Genomic DNA, 22,661 nt, shown 5'->3' with positions numbered 1-22,661 from the left:
TGAGGTTGAGTAAGACTCAAAGCCCGACCACGGCAGAAGATAGAAAGAGAATGAAAGTCATTCCCTATGCCTCAGCCATAGGTTCTATAAAGTATGCCATGCTGTGTACTAGATCTATTGTATACCCTACACTGATTGGCATGGGAGTACAATAGTGATCTAGGAGTAGATCACTGGACAGCGGTCAAAATTATCCTTAGTGGAATAAGGATATGTTTCTCGATTATGGAGGTGACAAAAAGGTTCGCCGTAAAGGGTTACGTCGATGCAAGTTTTGACACTGATCTGGATGACTCTAAGTCATGATCTAGATACATATTGAAAGTGGGAGCAATTAGCTAGAGTAGCTCCGTGCAGAGCATTGTAGACATAGAAAATTGCAAAATACATAACGGATCTGAATGTGAAAGACCGTTGACTAAGATTCTCTCACAAGCAAAACATGATCACACCTTAGTACTCTTTGGGTGTTAATCACATAGCGATGTGAACTAGATTACCAAATCTAGTAAACCCTTTGGGTGTTGGTCACATGGCGATGTGAACTATGGGTGTTAATCACATGATGATGTGAACTATCGATGTTAATCACATGGTGATGTGATCTAGATTATTGACTCTAGTGCAAGTGGGAGACACTACAAGAAATATGTCAACTTATGACCACCACTATTGGTCACTGAATGGTCACAAATTTCCATTTATGACCTTTTTGTGACCAAAAACATAAGGTCAAAAGCTGGCCGTCGTAAACTGACTATAGCGACCTTTCTTCTGGAATGGTCGTAGACGTTTATGACCAAAATATTCCTACTGTGGCGTTTTGGTCACTAGCAACCTCCCCAGGCCACGTAGGCATCTAGCGTGGCAAGCTGATGTGGCACAAGATTCAGCCCGGTCCAATTCGGTGTTTATATGGGCCGAGCCCATTAATTCGGCCTTTTTAGTGTATTTTTTCCTGTCAATTTTTGGTCGACTTCATGGGCCAAGCCCAACATTGAAGCCTTTTTATTTTTGGGCCGTGGCCTTTTTGTCTCAACAATTTCAGTTTTCTTTTTTTATAAAATGAGTTCACTAGTTAGGTGGGTCCCCATTGTCAGATTCTGGTATTGGGTCCTAGCTGTCAGAGCCATATTCTTTATTTTCTAATTTGATGTAAATAAATACCTAGTATTTAAATTGGCACACAAAACACACAAAATATTTCAAATATTATCAACCATCAAAGTGTTACATCATATAACACACATACAAATGTGATAGCATCAAGTTTACAATCAGATAACAAGCTCCACAAGTGTACAATCACATGAACAGATTCTGCTACATCATATAACACACATACAAATAGGAGCAGCATAAAGGGCTTCATTACTCTCAGAACTAGCTCCAATGAGCTAGAACTACTCTTCCTCTGACTTCTTTGTCCTGATGCTCATGAAGAAGCAAGAAAGCCCAGCATCTGCACCTTACAGAAGAAAATGTTTAGGAACAAAATAGAAGTAAATCTAACAGTAAATAACAGAATAGTGAAGTTAATGAGACATTTTAGAATCAACTTGACAGTTGACAGTAATGTTTGCTTTGGACACATCCAAAACTAAAATTATACATAAATGCCTAATCTCCAATGCCCAATGCCTCAGTATAGTAAATCTGCAGATTCCGACAAATCTCATCATCCTAAAGACAACAAAGCCTGCTTGGTAATATTTTAGGCGTTAATAATGCTTTACTCATAAAAGAACATTGCCAAAGTGATTAGATGGCATTGGAAAACTCAAAAGATAAGCCATATAGCTTTGTTTAATATTACTAAGATATATATCCATTAGTTTGTTTTAACATGGAACCCAAGAGTATGTGACTCTAGCACCCTCAGAAAGTTGTTAATATGCCATCATACTAGCTGATAGACAAACATTCCAGGAAGAATATATGCTTGTTTAACAGGTACAATCGGTACTGCTATCTCTAACAGAAAAATTTAAAGTTTTTTATACATTTATTTTCTATTAGCAAAACTGAATATGCTACTTCCTGATTCTTGGTTGCATAGTCCAGCTAGCTACACCAGTTTGCTCTCATGCAAAAATTTCACAGAAATGCAGATTTATGGATCGAATGTATGATAAAGCAGCAGAAATGCAGATATATGTCTATGAAACAATAGGTCAACTAGAGATTCATGTCTACAATTTGGTAGATAAGAAAATAACAAGTCAGGATATAGAACATGGTTTTAATTTGTTCTTTGCATATTACATCAGTATTCTGTTGCAGGGTTCTGGTACATCATGATCTACATGCACATGAGATAGATGGACTTGGCGCACATGAGATGAGGGTGGAAGGAGGAGGAGCAGGGCATACCTAAGGTGTCCAGGTCCTGCAGCTCATCAGAGATGTTGCAGGCTCACCGGCATCGACAGCCACCGCAACAGCAAGCTGGGTGACATACAAACTGAAGTTGCGTTCATTCAGTTGCAAAACAACAAAGTTTTCTAGTTCCTGTTCATCAACAATCACACAAGCATCACTTGTACAGCAGCAGGAGCAAAATTGATATGAGTTAGAAGGAGCAGAGCTCAACTAGTACAGCCAGCAGAGCTCAACTAGTACATCGCAGTACACATGAACCATCTATTCCACGGCACAAGAGTAAAATCTTGCTATAACCAGTAGATTATCCCCTAACAAAAGCTAATTAGGCACCAATACACAAGGCACAGCAAGCACATACTAAATAAGCCACGACCATAATACATGAGTACTAAACAGATCTTGTATAACAGGTTTTTCAGTCATGAATTTTCAGAAGCAGAACTGGCATGTTTGTTGAAAGTGTTTATCATCACAGCCATGGTCAAACAGAACACATGAATCTAAAAGAATGACAATAATGAGACTGTCTCTTTTTGTCTCATATTAAGAAATTCAACCGTGTTTTCCCTTGTCCTTCATGAATTTATCAGAAGCACGGGTAAGGTTCAAATCACTGCCACTAATCCAAAGAAATGGCAAACGCTGCAAAGGGTTGGCAAGTAAACCATTTCTCTATCCGCGCCCACTACATTCCCCCTTAGACCAAGTGCAACAAAGAGGGATAATAGAAGCTAAGTGCAAACAGGACAAAAAGCAGAAGAATTTAAAAAATGTAACTTATGAGAAGAACAAAGTGCACAATTTTTTTCTCTCAGATGCCAACCACAAGGGTAGCACAGATGATGCACACATATCAACATGGCATTAGTTCAGACCGCCCGTCTGCTTGTACTCTCTTCATAGAGAAATATTTTAAACCAAAAAATTATCAACAAAGATCAAAGCAACTTAAAAAATATGAACATATTTGTCCAGTCATTAGGTGTCCAAAAAGATGGTGTTTTATTCGGTTTTCATCATTGTCCAGCCATATTCTATACATAGTAAACAACAGAATAAAAAACTAAAAAATAGATGACATGTAAGTTCGAAAGTATTAAAAAAATTTACAGTCAAGCTGTTTAATTTGTCCTTAGAATTGCAGAATGACAGCATGGGCGCACTACGACCAATCAGTCCCGAAAGATGGTATGATTAACAGGTTTTTCATCACCGGACAAATAGAACAGTAACACAAACAAATAGGTCTACAAAACAGAACTTAAATTACTACAAAAAACAAAATCTGACAAAAGAAGACAGAAAAGGAACGACAATAATAGTAATACGTGAGAACATCCCTCACATCATTCATTTTAGCGACTCATCTTTTCAAGCATTCAATCAAATCATCTTTTCAAGCATGCAAGTGGTATCCAAAATTTGGATATAGGTAGTACGCTCATGTGGTGAATTTTGTGAATCTATACTCTGCATCTACCAAAAGGATCGCTCCCCTCACATGCAAATATAATTCAGTCCAATTGACTTTCTTCTCCCCTCACATGCATAAGTCAAGAGCAGACCATCTAAACAGGCGGATCAGACCTTCACCTTGGGAGAGAGGCGAGTGCTACCTGTTGCCGTGTCGTCGTCGAGCTCGGGTGGTCCTCGTCCTCCTCGAGCAGGACAAGGTTGTTCCTCCCCTACACTCCAATGGCCATCTTCTCCAAGGACATCTATAAGCACCATTGATGCAAGTGTCACCAAGATAGTTTCAGTCAAAGTTAAAGCAAATGTAAACATGCAAACTGAGCCAAACCGAGGTGCATATTCATATGTGTGTGTATGTAGAGATGCAAGTGCCATCTGAATTTTGGGGAACCAAAGCGTGATTGTTGTTGTTGCTACTTTAGCAGCAACAACATCCTCAAAGTCAAACTGCGAAAAAAATCATTCATATGCAGCAGCCCAAACTCAACTTTGAGAGAGAGGACTGATTAACATTTTTTTGTTGGGTCGAATTTTTCACAAATTTAGATAGAAGGACTCCATAAGCTATCAGAATAAATCATAGAGAGGCTGGTCGAACTAGTTGGCGCACTCAAACGATACAAGAGAGCGGCCCGATGAACAACTAAGCAAGCATACACAACAAGTAAAACTACATCACCAATATTATGTAATTAACTGGAAGCTCTTGTTCATCATACCAGTACAAATGTACTACCCCGATGGATCCCATTCTTTCACCGAACGGATCACACGGAAGGATCGATCTCTCCATGCCAATGATCGTTCTCTTAATTTTTTTTACCGGTCCAGAGAAGCCCAACCAGCGTAGCACGGCATCGGAACAGCCGGTAGAAGCCTAGCCAGTGTAGCGTGATACGAGTGACACTATGAGCATGCAATCCATCCAGGCCGGGCATGATGCATGTATGCATGCAATCCATCCAGGCCGAGCATGATGCTAATTCCTACTCATGTTGCTAGCACATATACATACATACACACCAAGAACGAATTCACAGGCACATAAATGAATATCCCCTGGATAGCATGGTAATGAACTACTCACATGCAATTTGATAGGACTAGTACTAGTGATAACAACCCAACGACATCCTAACAGCCACAACAACACGCACACTTCAACCGCCTGAATACTGGTGAATAGCAAAGTCTATCCATACTTGGCACACGAGCAAATCAATGTCAAGTTCATCTCAGATGTGTGGTTCATGACAGCGGTAGCAGTTAACAAGATTACTGAGTTTTAATTTGTGGAAGCAATGAAACAAGCAATATAATGCCTATCTCGTTCACCACTAGAGTAACAGCAGTAGCAAATTCAGTCAAGCATGTGAGTAAGTAAAAGATGTAGATCAGCAGGGAATCAAACTAGTTCAAAGAAATCTATAACCAAATTTACAGTAACAATCATCTAGTATTAATCAATGGTTCTATTTTGATCCAAACTAGATGAATTCAAGGCTAATCTATTATGTGACAGTAGAGGAGTGAGTGCTATTGTACAGTTAGAAAAATGCTACACATAGAGTGGTACATATATACATTCAGTAATAGGTGTAGAACAATAAACAGAGCAAGCAGGCGAGGTTGGTTGGTGAGTCAGACTGGCCCTGCAATCCGACGAACATGACGACATTGGGCTTGCCCTTCTTGGGGGTGAAGACCGGCTTCCCTGGATCTAGCATGTTGCAGAGCTCCGTGAAGATGGCCTGCAGCAGGAAAAACACAAGGGCATCAGCCTCCAACCGACCAGTCCCCCATGGCACGCGCGTCCCTCGATCGAATAGCGTAGGAAATGAATTGAGGGAGGTGGAGCGGGCAGGACCTGCTGTATGATGCGCCGCTTGTTGGTGCCGGCGGCGAGGGTCTCGAGGTTGACGATCTTCCGGACGTCAGACTGCAGGAGCGCGGGGGAGATCTCGTTGAGGCACTCCCCGAGCACCTTCTCGTCGATCACCGTGGCATTGCCCATCTGCGCAAGCGCGCGGGAGATGCTCCTGCCCAGCTGCGCGAGCACCATCTTGGCTGGGCCCTCGGGGGTCTGGCCTCGTCACCGGCGGGGTGGGGTTCCGACGGCGGTCAGGGGCGGCGCGCGGCGCGATCTGGGAGCGGGGGTGGGGAAGGGGATGCGGACGCGGACGGGAGGAGAACTGGCCGGGGGAGATGGGGAAGATTTTGGTTGGGGATGGGGATTGAGGAACGCGGTGGGGATTGGGGACGGCATCTGCGGGACGTGATGGGCGTCACTACGGGACCCGTCGAGGAAGGAGGTGGTGGCGGGACGCGCCGCTGCAGGACAGGGAGGAGGTGGCGGCGGCGGCGAATGGTGTGCTGTTTGGATTTGTGCTCTAGATCTGCGAGGAGGGGAGGAGGAGGCCCGGCGGTGAGCTATGGTGGGAGGATGTGGTCTGAATCGGGGAGAAGGGGGCGGGGGCAACGGCGGCGGCGGCGGCGGGAATGGATCTCCTCGCCGCGGCGGGATGGGGAAGGAGGGGGCAGCGACGGGGGGCCGTCGTCGTTGGTCGTTGCATGTCAAGAGCAGCGGCGCTTGGGGGGAGGCCGGTGGCGGGGTAGGAGTTGGGACGGCGGAGAGGGAGGTCTGGGTCGGGGAGGGAGATCTGGGTCGAGGAGAGGGAGGAGGCGCCGCATGGGTCGGGGAGAGGGAGAGGGAGAGGGAGGGGAGTGTGCTGCACGATGCTAGGGTTTGGTTGGCCAGCGTGCGTTTAGGAGACGTTGGATCTGTATGGTGTGGACGGCTCAGATCGGCTTAGGGGGGTGATCTGTGGGAAGGGAGGTTCTGCCTTCTGATTGGTCCAAGAAATGTGTCATTTTGAAACAGGCATAACAAATTCAAAAAATCAAAAAAAATGCAAAACCTTCGCGTTGTGTCATCATATGTGGCCAAGTTCCTAGGAAAAATAACAAACTTGTAATACGGCAATTATTATAAAAAAAGTGTTCTCAGAAACGAGCTATCACGTGTGGAGATCAATGGCTTTCAAGCCAAATGATCACTCTTATGGCCACATTCATGGCATAGTTTGTTCAAATGATCTCATATTTTGCACAAGGGTGCATATTGGAATGACAAACAATGTTGCTTAAGGAAGTTTTCATTTTCTTTGGACGAAAAATTCATTTTCCATTTTTCGAGTGCCCGAAAAGAGATTTTTTTGTGAAGGGCCTACCATATATTAGTTGCAAAATTGTACCAAGTCAATTTTGTAAAATACTAGGACATATTTAATGCACAATTGACCAAATGGTTGGGTGTCAGAAGTTTTGATCCACCTCTCGTGAAAAAGACAAATTTCCGCCGATTCAGTTGGAAGCGGGTCAAATTTGAACTGCAGCTGCCTCATAGTTTGCTATTTATTTTTTCCAAAAATCATTTCTAGGTACATAAGTATCTATTTAATCACAGAAACACCAACAAAATTCCAAGATTCAACCACTAGCTAGGAACGGTCATTCCCGCCGTTTTGACCGCATTTTGAAACGGGCATAAAAAATTCAAAAAAAAATCAAAAAATTGGGAAACCTTCACATTGTTTCATCATATGTGGCCAAGCTCCTAGGAAAAATAACAAACTTCTAATATGGCAATTATTTTAAAAAGTGTTCTCAGAAACGAGCTATCACGTGTGGAGATCAATGGCTTTCAAGCCAAATGATCAATCTTATGGCCACATTCATGACATAGTTTGTTCAAATGATCTCATATTGTGCACAAGGGTGCATATTGGAATGTCAAACAATGTTGCCTAAGGAAGTTTTCATTTTCGTTGGACGAAAAAACCATTTTCCATTTTTCGAGTGCCCGAAAGGAGGTTTTTTTGTGAAGGAACTACCAAATAATTGTTGCAAAATTGGACCAAAATCATTTTTATAAAATACTAGGCCATATTTAATGCACAATTGACAAAATGGTTGGGTGTAAAATTTTTTGATCCACCTCTCGTGAAAAAGACAAATTTCCGCCGATTCAGTTGGAAGCGGGTCAAATTTGAACTCCAGCTGCCTCATAGTTTGCTATTGATTTTTTCCAAAAATCATTTCTAGTTACATAAGGACCTATTTAATCATAAATACATGGTTTGGTGGCGATACGTCGAGGTTTGGGCAGTGGCCGAGGGCCCCGACTCTAGAGCGCGTAAACTCACATGCCCGTCGCGTGGTCACCGCGTGACCGTAATATTGCCATGTGTTCTGGGCGGCTTAGGCATGTCTAGTGGGTTGGGCACTCCCCAGGTTGGTGCTAGGAAGAAAATTACAACATAAGATTCTCACGAGAAGACCGATCGATGCTCAAACATGAATTAGCAGCCAAGTGTTTGATTAGCGGTACGGGAAATGCACATGGCCAATGGGCATGAGTTTTGGCTGAGGATGATCATCTACTAAGGACTTCACAAATTTTTAGCTCAAAAGGAGGATCCTAGGTGGTACTTTCTTTGCAAAGTACCACGCTGGACAAAAATATGAATGTTGAAGCTGGGCTCAAAATAATGAATGGATTGAGCTGAAATTTTGTGGAGGATGGTTATTTGGGCATAGGAAATCATTGTAGAAAATTGATACCATTTGGACATGCCAAAGTAGTACTTCCTTCACAATGCTCTTCTATGGACAGAAACTTGGGAAAACTAGTGAGAGAGATTGGATGAATGAAATGAGCTCAAAATTGGTGTAGGTAAGTTACTTAGGTATGGTCATGCGCTGGTCAATTTTCAGATCATTTGGGTAAGCCTAGCTAGTACTTACTTCACAAAGCTTCTCTCGAGGTAGAAACTTTGGAAATTTCCCAAGAAAGATTTACTAGGAAAATTAAGCTGAATATTATCATGTGGCAATGATTTGGGTATGGAAGAGTGCCCGAAAAGTTTGAGGGTAATAGGAGGGGTCTATATAACACTTGCTTTGCAACGTGCCAATTTGGCCATAAAATATAAATTGAACCTGGGCTCACATAGATGATTTGACTGAGCTGCAATTTGGAGGAGGGTGATAATTTGGGCATATTAAGAAACTGTATAAATTTCATGTCATTTAGAGATATAAAAAAGGTACTTCCTTCACAATGCTTCTAGGTGGACAAAAACTTTGGAAATTTGCCGAGGAAGATTTGCTAGGCAAATGGAGCTGAATCTTGTCATGCGGTAATGATTTGGATAGGAAAGAGTGCCCAAAAATTCCTAGGGCAATCAAGAATATATAAATAGCACTTCCTTCATAAAGTGTTGTTGTGAACAGAATAGGAAAATGAATATTGTTGAATTACTTTTGAACTAGGCAAGGAAGGATATTTACATATTTGATGAAGATATGCCCCAAAGAATTTATGAGATTTTTTGGGAATTTTGGGAATGATAGAAATATAGGTTGCTTCACAACCTAGGGCAAAAACTGCCACATGGACATGACACATAGGCAAAACTGATGAGATGGCGCCTAGTCATCACAACCTACCACAATCTACAAGGCTATGACCATCTATATTGGTCATTAACAACTAGAAATAAGGCAGCGGACTAGCACTGTTTGCTTTGTGACCATTTCGTGTAAGGAAATTACGACCTTTCTGACCAAAATGGTCGCAATGGTTTAGGGTTTGGAGCCCCCTGAAGAGCTTTTGACCAATTGGTCTAAAATGGTCATAAATTTATGACCAATTCTTCCAGGGTCACTGACAGAAGGTCATAAGTTGACATATTTCTTGTAGTGAGACTGAAGGAAATATGCCCTAGAGGCAATAATAAAGTTATTATTTATTTCCTTATATCATGATAAATATTTATTATTCATGCTAGAATTGTATTAACTAGAAACATAATACATGTGTGAATACATAGACAAACAGAGTGTCACTAGTATGCCTCTACTTGACTAGCTCGTTAATCAAAGATGGTTATGTTTCCTAACCATAAACAAAGTGTTGTTATTTGATTAACGAGGTCACATCATTAGTTGAATGATCTGATTGACATGACCCATTCCATTAGCTTAGCACCCGATCGTTTAGTATGTTGCTATTGCTTTCTTCATGACTTATACATGTTCCTATGACTATGAGATTATGCAACTCCCGTTTGCCGGAGGAACACTTTGTGTGCTACCAAACGTCACAACGTAACTGGGTGATTATAAAGGAGCTCTACAGGTGTCTCCAAAGGTACATGTTGGGTTGGCGTATTTCGAGATTAGGATTTGTCACTCCGAATGTCGGAGAGGTATCTCTGGGCCCTCTCGGTAATGCACATCACTTAAGCCTTGCAAGCATTGCAACTAATGAGTTAGTTGCGGGATGATGTATTACGGAACGAGTAAAGAGACTTGCCGGTAACGAGATTGAACTAGGTATTGGATACCGACGATCGAATCTCAGGCAAGTAACATACCGATGACAAAGGGAACAACGTATGTTGTTATGCGGTCTGACCGATAAAGATCTTCGTAGAATATGTAGGAGCCAATATGGGCATCCAGGTCCCGCTATTGGTTATTGACCGGAGACGTGTCTCGGTCATGTCTACATTGTTCTCGAACCGTAGGGTCCGCACGCTTAAGGTTTCGATGAGAGTTATATTATGAGTTTATGAGTTTTGATGTACCGAAGGAGTTCGGAGTCCCGGATGAGATCGGGGACATGACGGGGAGTCTCGAAATGGTCGAGACGTAAAGATCGATATATTGGACGACTATATTCGGACTTCGGAAAGGTTCCGAGTGATTCGGGTATTTTTCGGAGTACCGGAGAGTTACGTGAATTCGCCGGGAGAAATATTGGGCCTTATTGGGCCATACGGGAAAGAGAGAGGGGCTGCCTAGGGCAGGCCGCGCGCCCCCCAAGGCCTAGTCCGAATTGGACTAGGGGGAGGGGCTGCGCCCCTTCCTTGTTTCCTACTCCTACTACATGGAAGGACTCCTAGTTGGACTAGGAAAAGGGGAATCCTACTCCCGGTGGGAGTAGGACTCCCCTAGGGCGCGCCATAGAGAGGGCCGACCCTCCCCTCCTCCACTGCTTTATATACGGGGGCAGGGGGCACCCCATAGACACACAAGTTGATCCACGTGATCGTTCCTTAGCCGTGTGCAGTGCCCCCTGCCACCATATTCCACCTCGATCATATCGTTGTAGTGCTTAGGCGAAGCCCTGCGATGGTTGAACATCAAGATCGTCACCACGCCGTCGTGCTGACAGAACTCCTCCCCGAAGCTTTGCTGGATCGGAGCCCGGGGAGCGTCATCGAGCTGAACGTGTGCCAAGAACTCGGAGATGCCGGAGTAACGGTGCTTGGATCGGTTGGACTGGGAAGACGTACGACTACTTCCTCTACGTTGCGTCAACGCTTCCGCTTCGGTCTACAAGGGTACGTAGACAACACTCTCCCCTCTCGTTGCTATGCATCATCATGATCTTGCGTGTGCGTTGGAAATTTTTTGAAATTACTACGTTCCCCAACAGTTTTCCACCGGGTGGTGTTTTTCTACATGTTACTAGCGAGGCTGGGTGGTCCAAGGTATATTTGAGGTGGTTCGTAAATTCGCCAAGTCAAAATTGAAAGGGAGATTGTTGCAAGGAACCAAGCCAACAATTTAACTTGTCGTGGTGCAAGTGGATGAGTCGACAAAGGGTGAATCATCGACAAGCCAAGACCGGAGAAGTACGGAAGACAAAGTGTCAAGATTAAAGAGAGATTGTTAGATGTAACCTTGATTGTTAGGTTTGAAAAGTAGTATCCTTGCATGTCACGTGGCTTAGTTCTTTGGCAACTAACCAAAGTCATGTACGTGTAGTAGTAGGAGAGTCCAAGCAGTAGTAGGAGGCATATACGCGCATGTTTGTGTCCAGTCGTGTAGAGCTAGATAGGTCTTGTCCGGTCAGGTTTCTAGCAAGCTTGCACGTATGAGTTTAGGATTGTGTTTTAGTCGGCTTGGTGTCTTAAGAAAAAGGGTTTTCTCCCGCTTTGTATTATAAAGCAACCATCCGATACAATAAATGATAGGGGCTGAAGCGAAAGCAGCATAAAACACGCCCAAAAAAAAAGAAAAAAGAAAAGAAATAAATGTCGATAACGTCGGATCGACAAAAACGACGAAGCCTCGTGACCGCTGCGTCCACCGGAGATCGCCCACCAAACTCCGAGACTCCAAAGCGCCGGTACCAAACAACACCTTCAAGAAGGGACGCGACGATGACGGCGCTGCTGCCAAGGGTTTCCTCCGGTACGCGACGAGGAGAGAGAAAGGGTAGCCGCGACGCCCTCCAGGAAGGTTCGGCGGCACCCTCAGGCGCCACCGCGTCGGTGTCGGCCAAGCCAACAGGGATTTCCCCCGATCCCAGCCTCTACCCCAGGCACTACGGAGCTCACCACCAGACCGACCACCACCCTGCCAACACGGACACGAAGCTTCCCATGCTGTCTTACCACGGCACTGCGATGATGGTCTCCACAACGAAGAAGAGGAGCCGAGACTAAGGCAGTAGCACCGTCGGCATACGGGAGGGCCCCACCTCCACCATCCACGACGGTAGCCAACCGGACGCCATAGCAGGAGCCTACCAGGCCCTCAAAGGCCCGAACAGCTCCCGCCTCTGCGCAGCAGCTGGCACATCGTCGGTGTCGCTGTCCCAGTCCAAGCCGCTCCCCTGCCTCCAGTGGCGAAGCCACACATAGGCTGTGTAGTCACTTGACTACACAGCTCTTTGGAAAAACGCAATACAACAAGTATACACCAAGCAGAAAAAATATAGAAATATGTATATTTGATTACACAATTTTGAAGTGACTACACATGATTTGATTTCTGGCACCGCCACTGCCTGCCTCCCCATACAGAGAGCGTCGCGGTCGCGTCGGAGCCGACCCGCAAGGACCCAGAAGGGACCCGCGGTCGCGTCGGCTTGGTGTCTTAGCTTTGGCTGTGTGTGTATATATATATACTAGCACAAATGTCCGTGCGTTGCAACGGGAGAAAATGTTGGCTCCTATGAATCTGCCAGATCAAGGAACCATGTCGTTGGACAACGCTCGCTGATGATAAGAAATTGGTTCATTTCATCAACATATGGGGTATGATTTCAAGTAAATTGATCTGTCTGAACAACCACTTCTTGATTATTAGTTCATTCTTTAGATTATTTGTTCATTCTTGAATTTCAATAAATATGAAGTAATAGCACCAAGCAAACTAACCTAGAATAATAATTGCAGCAGCAAGCAAACTAACCTAAAATACGCTGCAGCAAGCATAATCTGTTCATTTAAAAAAATTGTTTAGCTAGCATCACAGCGTATTTTTATCAATAATCCAGTGATATGTAGTATATATCCATAAGCACGTGATTATTTTTTGCAGAAATTTTGTAAACTTACTTAAGGGTTCGTTTTCAAGTTCTGCATAATTTGGCTCCATGCCGAGAGTCAAAAATCGTTTACATGAAAGACGAACCATGTATAAGTTGCATCCACACTATTTATAGAAACATGTGCCAACAACCTTGCAATGGAGACAAAATAAATAAATACAATTCTAGTTCTTTATAGTCTAGCACAACCATAAATAGTGTAGTATCAAAAACGCTCTTATATTATGGAATGGGGGGAGTAATATTCTTAGACTTCAGTAAAAGTGAATATTCCAGGATAGCAGCTCAATTGGTCTCGGTCTTACAGGCTTAGTGGGAGGACGTGAGTTCGATCCCCACGTATGGCACAAATTTTTTTGGTCTTTGCCCGCGTAGATGGGCCACGCAGGCTGTCGCTGCGAATTCAGGGCGAAAAGAATAGGGCCTGCCTCAAACAATGAAAAACAGTTTTTTTTTCCTTACACTTTAGTATCATCTCGTGTGTATGTTTTAAATTCAAACTGAAAGCGTAAATTTATAAAAAGGAAGCGTATTGTGACGGTGAACCCGACAAAGTCAATCCGTGCTTTAGGGATAGATTAGAGAAAGAATTATTATTAGGGAGAGATAGATGTATAGATGTACATATATAAATTTGATGGATAATGAGTGGTGGATTGTGAAGTTCCTTTTTGAAGTTAGATTAAAAAGGTCCTGTCGCACATAGTTTGTTATAACAGGTTACGATGAAAACATGTTTGCAGGTTGAATCATTTCTCTTATCTAACTTTTCAGGTGATACATCATCAACCGACTGGGATAAGGCTTGGTCTAGTTTTAAGAAGAAAGGGAAGAAGACCCTATTCTCAGAGTTCTCACCGAACAAATATGTGACCTGTAACCCACGGCGCATTGAGTATCCATTGTCAGAAGAAGTCGATCCAATCAAAAGAGCCGAGAGGTCTAACTTGATGTTGTGAACAAGCCCAATATGTACCTTAGTAGGGGTGATTATCTTCGTTTCGGCATTTCTTATCTATACATTGGTTGTCCCACCCAAGTAACTGCTAAAGTGACAGATAACAGGTGAGCTGTAGGCCAAAGATTCTACTTGGAAGTCTGTATTGTACATTTAGTTTGTACTATACCAAGTATAATCATGGTTCTGTATTGCTTCAAGCACATTGTAATAGATCATAATACAGAACTCCTTCCATTTTGGTGATTTTCTTCACCTGCACATAAATTGGACCCTCTTTAGTCCTCCATTATAACCAAGAATATTGGGTCACCTAGAATAATAATATGTTGATCACTATCCACGACTGTGCTCCTGATGTGATTTTTTTTCATAGTTCTCACTTCCTAGTTCGTCTCACATTTCCACAATCTTAAGACATGGTCCGACTCATATTTCAACGACCTACGGAGATATACGGTCGATCTGGTTCAGGCAGCATGGTTCAGACCCCATGGTTCACCACGGGCAAAACATGGTTGACCGGGTTAAGAATGCATGGTTCAGACCTGTGGTTCACTATGAGTAGACTGCATGGTTCAGAGTCCTGATTTTTTTCATAAACCAGGATTGACCCGGTGTCGAGGAACTATGCTGTGGGACATGGATTGAAAATTACAAAACAATCAATCAATTGAAAGAAATTCAGATTATTTATAGGGCAGTTAGTGAAACATAAACCCACACATGCATAGATACTCTGATAGATAAGCAGCTACAGCAAAAAAGGAAACTACAACAATCTAGCGGAAATAAAAATTCTACATCTCATAGGAGAAATCAAGCTAGTGAACATAGCTTCTAGTGAAGAAGTGCCGACTTCAGTTTTTAGGCACTTGTATATCCAACTACAACTACAAAAATATCTAATCATTTGAAAATTTCAACTATAAGTCTATAACCCATAAATATACAACCAGTATAACTGGAAGTTCCAGCTTGCCGAGAAAACTGTGAAGGATGAACTATTTTCCACATAATCATCTACAGGATATTCTTTGAGCATCAATAAATAATTTTCAAACATATACTGTAATTTAAACAAAATCAGAACCTTCTTTACCATTCACTCCTAAATGTAATCATCTATGCAGGTCTCGGTCTTGTAGTAGCCCACATTGTCCGCAAGCTACTGTAGTGGAAAGTAGTTTCACAATGGAGAAGTTACTACCAGAAATAAGTCTGTCCAAACACTATGTCAGGTACCTTGCAGATAAAAAAAAGTGGGAGATGCATCATATGAGTTCATAAGAGTACTTACAAATATTGATATTGACATTATCCAGAAACGTGCAGCCAAAGCTAATGAAAAGGTTCATATATATATTTTTTAATTTGTATTTAGTGAAAACTGACTTGGCACTTGACATACAGTATGTGATGCTAGCTCCAGGTAAATATGCATTGCAGTAAATACAAAGGGGGGGAATAGTGGATCTGCATTCAATTCTTGCAGACCTTACTATATAAATTACCCAAAGAAAGACCAGACTTAACTGAAAATGAAATTTTAGAGAACGTTCACTTAAACATTCAAAGAAAAATTGTTAATATCATGGAAAAATACAGAGATTTGAACACATCTCGCAGAATACATCTCACTAACTGTCTAAGATATATATATATATATAATTCCAACTGACATTGTGGATGGGATGCTAGTAGAAGAAAAACACATGGTAGAACAATTATCATTAAAACCAAGAGGTTAGCAATTAATTGGTGCAATCCTGTAACTTTGGGCCAAGAATGTTCATATTTCAGTCGATCTACTGAAGGGGTTTTATGGTATCTCGGTCTATGTCGTTAATTGACCATTTCGACCATTGATACAATTCACAATGGTAAACAATTCTCAGGAGCAAAAGGGTAAATGATTTCAGGGCTCTTTCAAAAAGAAATTGCATCAGTAAAACTTAGGAAGGCATAATTGCATAACCAGGCCCAAGCTTCCATGCATGTTTCCCATCACATGTATGCAGCCATGTATGCCAAGCAAGGCTGGCCTCAGACGGGTGCCACAACTTGGGGTGTCTTTGGCTCGCTTGTGAAGGAGACTAAGGGGAAGAGGCAAGGTTGTGCTGCTACACCTCGTCGTTTGTCCGCTCGGTCTGCAATGCTCTCCAACGACAGGTTGGAGATGAAGTGGTTGCACGCGAAGTGAGCGGCATGGTGGCCCGCATTTCCATCGAGGAAAAAGCACAGGGGCGGGGCAGAGTGGAGACGACACTGATTATACATCAAACTTTCTCACTCCCAATACTGCATGAAGCACCCTGCCTGGTCATGTTCTTCTGACTGAAATTTGATGTGGCCCTGAATATATGTGCAACGGTGACACTGCACTTACTTTGCCAGCCCCTGCAATCAAATTTGTCAACCAGTAGAGCATAGTCCATAAATACTCTGGTTTTTCTCAAGGGGACTATAGGGGCCAAATAATTTCAAAATCAGGGAGAAAATCATAGATGAATATGTTGAGCGAAGCCTGCTGCCCCTGCTGTCTTGAAGCTCCTACACCACAGAACAAATATCAGTGCACTGCTTTGCTAATCTAGACCAAAACAAATCAAGGAAACTATCAATTTTTCCGATAAAGATCAAGAGAACTCTCCTAATCGTGACATACTCATCCTAATCCGCCTCTGCCTGCAACAACCCACTTCCTCTGGCTGTGAACACTGACGTACATCCAGATGCACGCACCAACGCCACATTAGTCTAGCAACCCGATTGAGTTCCACCATCATACCATTTTTTGAATCATATGGAAGGAGAGTTATTCTCATGATGTATTCATGTGGGAGTTAACCTCAAGGAGACAAACACCCAAACACCTTGTGTGCAAAAAATAACTAAGAACATCCACGACCTATGACCAGCTAATTCTATCCCTATTGACAAGAAGCACCACATATGCAGTAATTTGACATCATGAAACTGTGCAAACTCGTGATCCTCAGCAGAAAATAAAAATCATCCAGAGAGACTGGCACGCGGTTTCCTCTGGTAGCATGGGGTGGGCACAGAAATACACGTGTGTCCGAAGTTGAGGTGGAGGAGCAGAGGGGGCGGCGAGTGCAACGACGACCGGATGGCCGTGTGGCTCTGGTCGAGCGGCGAGCGCGCGCCCTCCCAGGCAGCACACATCGAGGAAGGATGAGCTGAGGCAGAATGATGGTGCAGGGTGTTGCGATCTCCGTCGTCGGTCGGCCGGGCCGACGACCGGCGACTGGTGCGTCACCGGATCGAGCGTCCCGCGGGTCGGGCGAGTCCTGGCGGCGCAGATCGGCCCGCGAGCGCCGCACCCTCCCATCCTCTGCCTCCCGCGAGGTCGCAACGAGGGGAGCAGTGAACGGCGAAGAAAGCCGTGGGTGAGGAGGAGATGGGATTGGGAGAGGAAGGAGGCGGTCGACGTCGCGCGGTGAGGCCGTGCGGGGCGGGGCGGGAGGCGCCGGCGGCGCGCGGGGCATGGCCGGAGGTGTGTGGCGCGGGGCGGAGCGCCGTGAGGCAGAGCATGGCTGCGTTTATTTTTTTCCTTTGTACCGATTCGATTTGGACTACGGGTTGATTTGTGTGAACTTTAAGGGCTTTTTTGCAAAAGTATTAATGACGAACAACCAAAAGCAATAGCTGCTTTATTAGCAGGTAAAGAGGGCAATATATAGAAAGTCTATTAAGAACCCTGGGTGAAGAATTACCAATTCTTCACCCCGGTCGGACGACCCAGCCACACTCGCACGCAACCTGCCTCCAGCCGAGGTAATTTTATTTGCTCAAAAGAAAAGCCGAGGTAATTTTTTCTTTACCTAGCAACTGCTTAGCTAGCCCACTCCCTGCAGTTTCTGGAATATTGGGAGAGGAAGCGGCGAGCGGCGGGTGGTTTCGGCGGCGAGCGGCGAGTGGCGGGTGGTTTCGGCGGCGAGCCACCGCAGGTGGACTCGGATGCGTGCGACGCCGGGGGTGGCCCCGTTTGCCGGCGGCAGCGTCGAGTCGGGCAGTATTTCGCAGCGTTTGGTAACCTCTTCGGCCGACGGCCGCGCCACGACCCACCTCCATCCCTCGTTCCCTTCGTCAGCCCCGGCGATGGCCCGACCTCCGTTCCCATTTCCCGACCCCAAACTCCTGCCCTGGCCTCTCGTCGCCGCGCCGTGCCGCGCCGAACTCCGCCCCTCCTTCCTTTTTGGGATGCACGGCAGCGGGATGGCTCCGATTGGAGTGAGGCTCGCGAGAAGCGACTCCCTTCCTACTACTGGTCCATAGCGCTGACGAGGTGGAGGTCGTCGTTGTCAATCCTGCAGCGAGCTCCGCGTAAGATGCCCAGGCTCCATGGCACCAAGCCATTCCCAGGTTTCCTCGCTTTCTCTCTTCCCCTTTCTCCCTCTGTAGGTGTTTTCATGCGTTCGTGTGTATTCTTACTGTCATTTTGCTACTGATGCTTAGATTAATTAGCATATTATGCAGCACAAGTATTGTGCAGACCTCCATTAGTAAAGTGATAAAGACAGGAGTCAATTTACATCTTATCTGACCATCTTAGATCTTTCCTTACTAGTTAGATTTATGCCTTGGATTTTCTCTGTGTATAAGTTTATTCTCACTCACGAATCAGCTACTGTACCGCAATACATTTCTGTCATTCTAATTCCCGAAAGTATTTTAGAAATCCCATATTATTAATTGCTGATTTGATGGTTGCAAACCTAGATTTTTCCATTTTTTCAAATCCCATGTATTGTTTCTTATAGGGTTTATAGACATATCTTGCTCTAAATCTGCATTATATTTGTGAATTTGGTTTCTTCATTTCTGTTAGCTTGATGATGCATTTCTATCAAAGCATAGGTATACTATTGTTAGGTGAATTTAATCGTCAATTGATCTGCTTTCCATGTCATACAAAACTAATTCATTCTCTTCTTTATTGTTTGATTTTAAAAATTGTTATAGCGTTGGTTTGAGGAATCCGTGGAATTCTTCATGATGGACGACGGGATGTTTATTTTTGCTTGCTTGCGATCATGCCATGATTCTTGGCCTTGATATTTTCAACTCAAATCATGATCCGGGGCATCAATTAGGGGTGCATGTACTTCATCTTTTTGTAATTGTGCAGATGATGGTCATTTGGCCATATATATATATATATATATATATATATATATATATATATATGTATATATATATATATATATATATATAGTAACTTTATTAATAAGTAATAACGCACCCTGGTCGATCAATCGTGTCAGATTTCTCTTGGATCTAATCCAATCAATGTGTTGTGCCTCTCCACGCGTGAGGTAAAATCTTTTAGTGCCGACGTAAGTTTACGTTTTGCAAAAAAGAAAACTTTCTGTTCGTGGTAGCTATATCCCCCTTTCTCCGGCTCGTCGTTTCCTATTCTAATCGTGGTGGCCGATTCCCTAAAAAAATCATGGCGGCATGCGGTTTTCGACGGCGACTAGCTTGGGGGTGGTGGCCGACATCTAAGTGACCAGCGGGTGGGTGCAATGTCATGGTGGTTGGAAGAAAGGCTGGGCGGATTGGGGAGCGGCGGCTGACCACGGTGGGGTTGTGACGACATGGTGCTCGACAACAATGTCGGCAAGGTGTGCAGGGTGTGGCCTCAATTTTGGGCAAAGCGACTTGTGGTAGTCTGCTGGCCGCAGGAACGGTGTCGGGTCGTCACTGTGCTGCTTCAACAGCGAGCGATTCATGCTGCTTGCTTCACTATGCGCTACTGAGTTTAATCCAAATCTCTTCAACGACTCATGAAGAAGTTGTTGAACATGCTAATTGAATACAAGCCAACCCGTGAAGAAGCAGATTGCTATTAGCATAACTAGCCTACTTTGTTGAATAATTTTAGAGGGCGAATCACAGTGGCGCCGAGCAGATGTCGAATTTTATTTTTCTGTCTTTGAAAAGACGTCCAATTTGACTTGTTTTCAGTGCACATACATTGTTTCATCAATTAGTAATGCAAATTAGCTGCCACTTCATTTTTCTTCTCTGTATTTTCTTTGCAATCAGTAAGGAACTCAAAGACAGATGTGCATTTGCTCACTGCATTCTTCTCCGTATTATTTCTGTACATCTTAGGATAGATTATGCTGGCCGTAGCAACAATGGCTTAATATTTCGTATATAGTTGAAATCCTGCACATATCTCTCTTGATTTATTTATCTTGTCTGCTATCCTGCACCAATACTTGATGAAAGAAAATATCACAGTAAAATTTGACAGCGCCAACTTTCCAGAAACCTATAGTTTCTGTATACCAAGATTTTCTTCCAGTAATTCAATCCTTGTTAAAGTGCTGACAAACATAAACTTAAACGTGCAAAAATGTGTACAAATGTTTATCTCTGTAAGTATAACAAGCTTTTACAGTCAGGGGTAAATTTAAAAATGCTGGTCTGAATTCCGGATATTCTAATACCATCTTGGCTTCTTCCACACATAAAAATATGGTGTACGGCAACACCGTATAAATAGGTTTCTCTAGTTTCTTCAGGTTGTTTCCACTATCATAGAAAGGTTTGCTTATATTGTAGCTTCCTATTTTCCAATTTCTACTTTATATTGTAGCTTCCAGATTTAATATTTACTTTTTTTGCAACAAATAAAATTTCTCTTGGGCTTTGCTTCAGATTCTTATATACTATTAAGTGTTGGTTTTGCTCATCTTTGACCCATTCTTTTAGCTTTCGGAGCTATGTTTTCGAATATGATACATTTATTCTTCCTTGGGGCTCTTTTAGCACTGCCATGGACAAGTCTCTTTTAGTTCCTTGTCATTTTTATGTAGTTCCTTCTAATATGTGGCTGCTGGATTATGGAGAGTACCTTTGAAACTAATGTTCATCTTTTCAGCTTACAGTTTTCTTTGGTTACATTTTGCATCTAGCGAGGAGCTGCAATGATATTGCTACATGTAACAATTTTCCAAGCACTAGAACTTTTTCAGTAATCGTTACAGAAACATTAGGGTCATTCAGATGAGGATGGCGCAAAGGCTAAGTACAGCTTTGTAGAAATTGTAGGTTCATCTAGATGGGGAATTTGTAACCTCTTAGTATTTGAAATGCAAATGTTTGAGTTTGGCCAAAAGAAGACCAGTGCCCATCTCAAGATTGACAGGAGATTGTTCTACTACAGAAAGATAGTTTTCTCTACAGATATTGATTTTTTTTAAATGCTACTTTGTCAAGCAGCATACTGATTTTTTTATTTATGTGCGATGAAATCACATCGCCTTTGTTCATTGTAAAAAGACCTAGTTAATTTTGTCAGGAAATCCAAGTGCTTTGTGAGTAGTTCTGCCGTGGTGTTTTTTTTTGGAAAAGGGGGTTTACCTCAGCCTCTGCATTAGAAAGATGCATACGGCTCATATTATTAAAAATAAATTCAGTAACAAAGTCATCAAGTAACGTGGTGCGAAGAAAAAGACAAAAGGCTCGAAAGAGCTCAAATCCAAAGCCACAACCGGCTGGCAAACACAATAGGAGCACTACATGTCTATCCTATTACATGATCGCCATCCAAACCGGTTAAAAATATCCCGCGCTACCATCTCCCATCGGGTAGACGCAGTAACCAAACGCTCCCTGGCCTCCGTCGGAGTGAGTAGCGACCACATACGGATGAAAGCCGTGGCCCTGAAGATAACCTGCAAAAAGTGAATGTTTGTTGATCTGTTAAAAACCAAGTCATTTCTGCAGTTCCATACTGCCCAAAGTAAAGCACAAACGCCAACACGAATGTGTCTTGCAGTATCGGAATCAGCCCCATCAAGCCATGTTCCAAATAACATATTGATAGAGGTGGGCGGATTGATATTAAATGCAATATTAATTGACCGCCACAGAATCTTAGCCAACGGACAATCGAGAAAGAGGTGTTTAATGTTTTCGTTATGATCGCAAAAGCTACACCTAGATGAGCCCATCCAGTTGCGTTTTGCCAGGTTATCCTTAGTCAAAATGACTTGTTTATGCACAAACCACATAAACACTTTGATACGTAAGAGAACCTTAACTCTCCAAACGTGAATCGAGGAAGGGATAACGCTAGAGTTAATGACATCCAGATACATAGACTTAACTGAGAACACACCGTTCCTAGTAAGTTTCCAAGACAGCTGATCTGGTTGCTGGGTCAGCTGCACCTGCATTAAACGTCTAACAAGGTGGAGCCAGGCCTCCCAACGATGTCCAACTAGCGTTCTTCGAAAACTAATATTGAGAGGAGTGGATTGTAAAACAGTTGCAACGTAGGCTTCTCTACGTCGCACAATGTTGTACAAAGTAGGATATTGAAGTGCAAGGGGAGTCTCCCCAAGCCATGTATCCTCCCAAAACCTCGTAGTGGCACCATTCCCGACAATA

General features: G+C 43.3%; 1 protein-coding gene, 2 long non-coding RNA genes and 3 other non-coding genes across 6 annotated transcripts; 1 reads left to right on the top strand and 5 right to left on the bottom strand.

Moving 5' to 3' along the window:
- Positions 1–2,775: 2,775 nt before the first annotated feature.
- On the bottom strand, positions 2,776–2,866 carry LOC125511743 (small nucleolar RNA Z223). Its single transcript, XR_007285097.1, has one exon. It is a non-coding gene; the product is annotated as a small nucleolar RNA Z223 (small nucleolar RNA).
- A 53-nt stretch (positions 2,867–2,919) lies between these two features.
- LOC125511888 (small nucleolar RNA U36a) lies at positions 2,920–3,004 on the bottom strand. The gene has a single exon (XR_007285159.2). It is a non-coding gene; the product is annotated as a small nucleolar RNA U36a (small nucleolar RNA).
- Positions 3,005–3,512: 508 nt separating this feature from the next.
- Positions 3,513–3,604, bottom strand: LOC125511724 (small nucleolar RNA SNORD96 family). The gene has a single exon (XR_007285079.2). It is a non-coding gene; the product is annotated as a small nucleolar RNA SNORD96 family (small nucleolar RNA).
- A 1,656-nt stretch (positions 3,605–5,260) lies between these two features.
- LOC125506076 (signal recognition particle subunit SRP54 2-like) lies at positions 5,261–5,941 on the bottom strand. The gene is made up of 2 exons (XM_048670953.2): positions 5,726–5,941; positions 5,261–5,609 (listed from the first exon to the last, which is right to left on the bottom strand). Exons 1-2 carry the CDS (start codon positions 5,918–5,920, stop codon positions 5,445–5,447), a joined length of 360 nt encoding a protein of 119 aa, XP_048526910.2. The 5' UTR covers positions 5,921–5,941; the 3' UTR covers positions 5,261–5,444.
- A 7,510-nt stretch (positions 5,942–13,451) lies between these two features.
- LOC125510791 (uncharacterized) lies at positions 13,452–17,827 on the bottom strand. Its single transcript, XR_015602749.1, has 3 exons — positions 15,331–17,827; positions 14,247–14,484; positions 13,452–14,144 (listed from the first exon to the last, which is right to left on the bottom strand). It is a non-coding gene; the product is annotated as an uncharacterized LOC125510791 (long non-coding RNA).
- Positions 17,828–17,931: 104 nt separating this feature from the next.
- LOC147973069 (uncharacterized) lies at positions 17,932–21,594 on the top strand. The gene is made up of 2 exons (XR_015602748.1): positions 17,932–18,029; positions 18,110–21,594. It is a non-coding gene; the product is annotated as an uncharacterized LOC147973069 (long non-coding RNA).
- Positions 21,595–22,661: the final 1,067 nt, after the last annotated feature.

The sequence above is a fragment of the Triticum urartu genome, chromosome 5A (assembly GCF_056163025.1).
Source record: "Triticum urartu cultivar PI428250 chromosome 5A, HENAU_Tu73, whole genome shotgun sequence".
NCBI classification, from domain to species: domain Eukaryota; kingdom Viridiplantae; phylum Streptophyta; class Magnoliopsida; order Poales; family Poaceae; genus Triticum; species Triticum urartu.
This window is presented reverse-complemented; position numbering and strand designations above follow the sequence as displayed.

Bases quoted from the DNA above. Each gene is read 5' to 3' on its own strand.
- LOC125506076 (XM_048670953.2), bottom strand. From the start codon at position 5,920: ATGGTGCTCGCGCAGCTGGGCAGGAGCATCTCCCGCGCGCTTGCGCAG. The intron at 5,610-5,725 runs GTCCTGCCCGCT...TTCCTGCTGCAG, and splicing joins AGCGGCGCATCATACAGCAG to GCCATCTTCACGGAGCTCTG.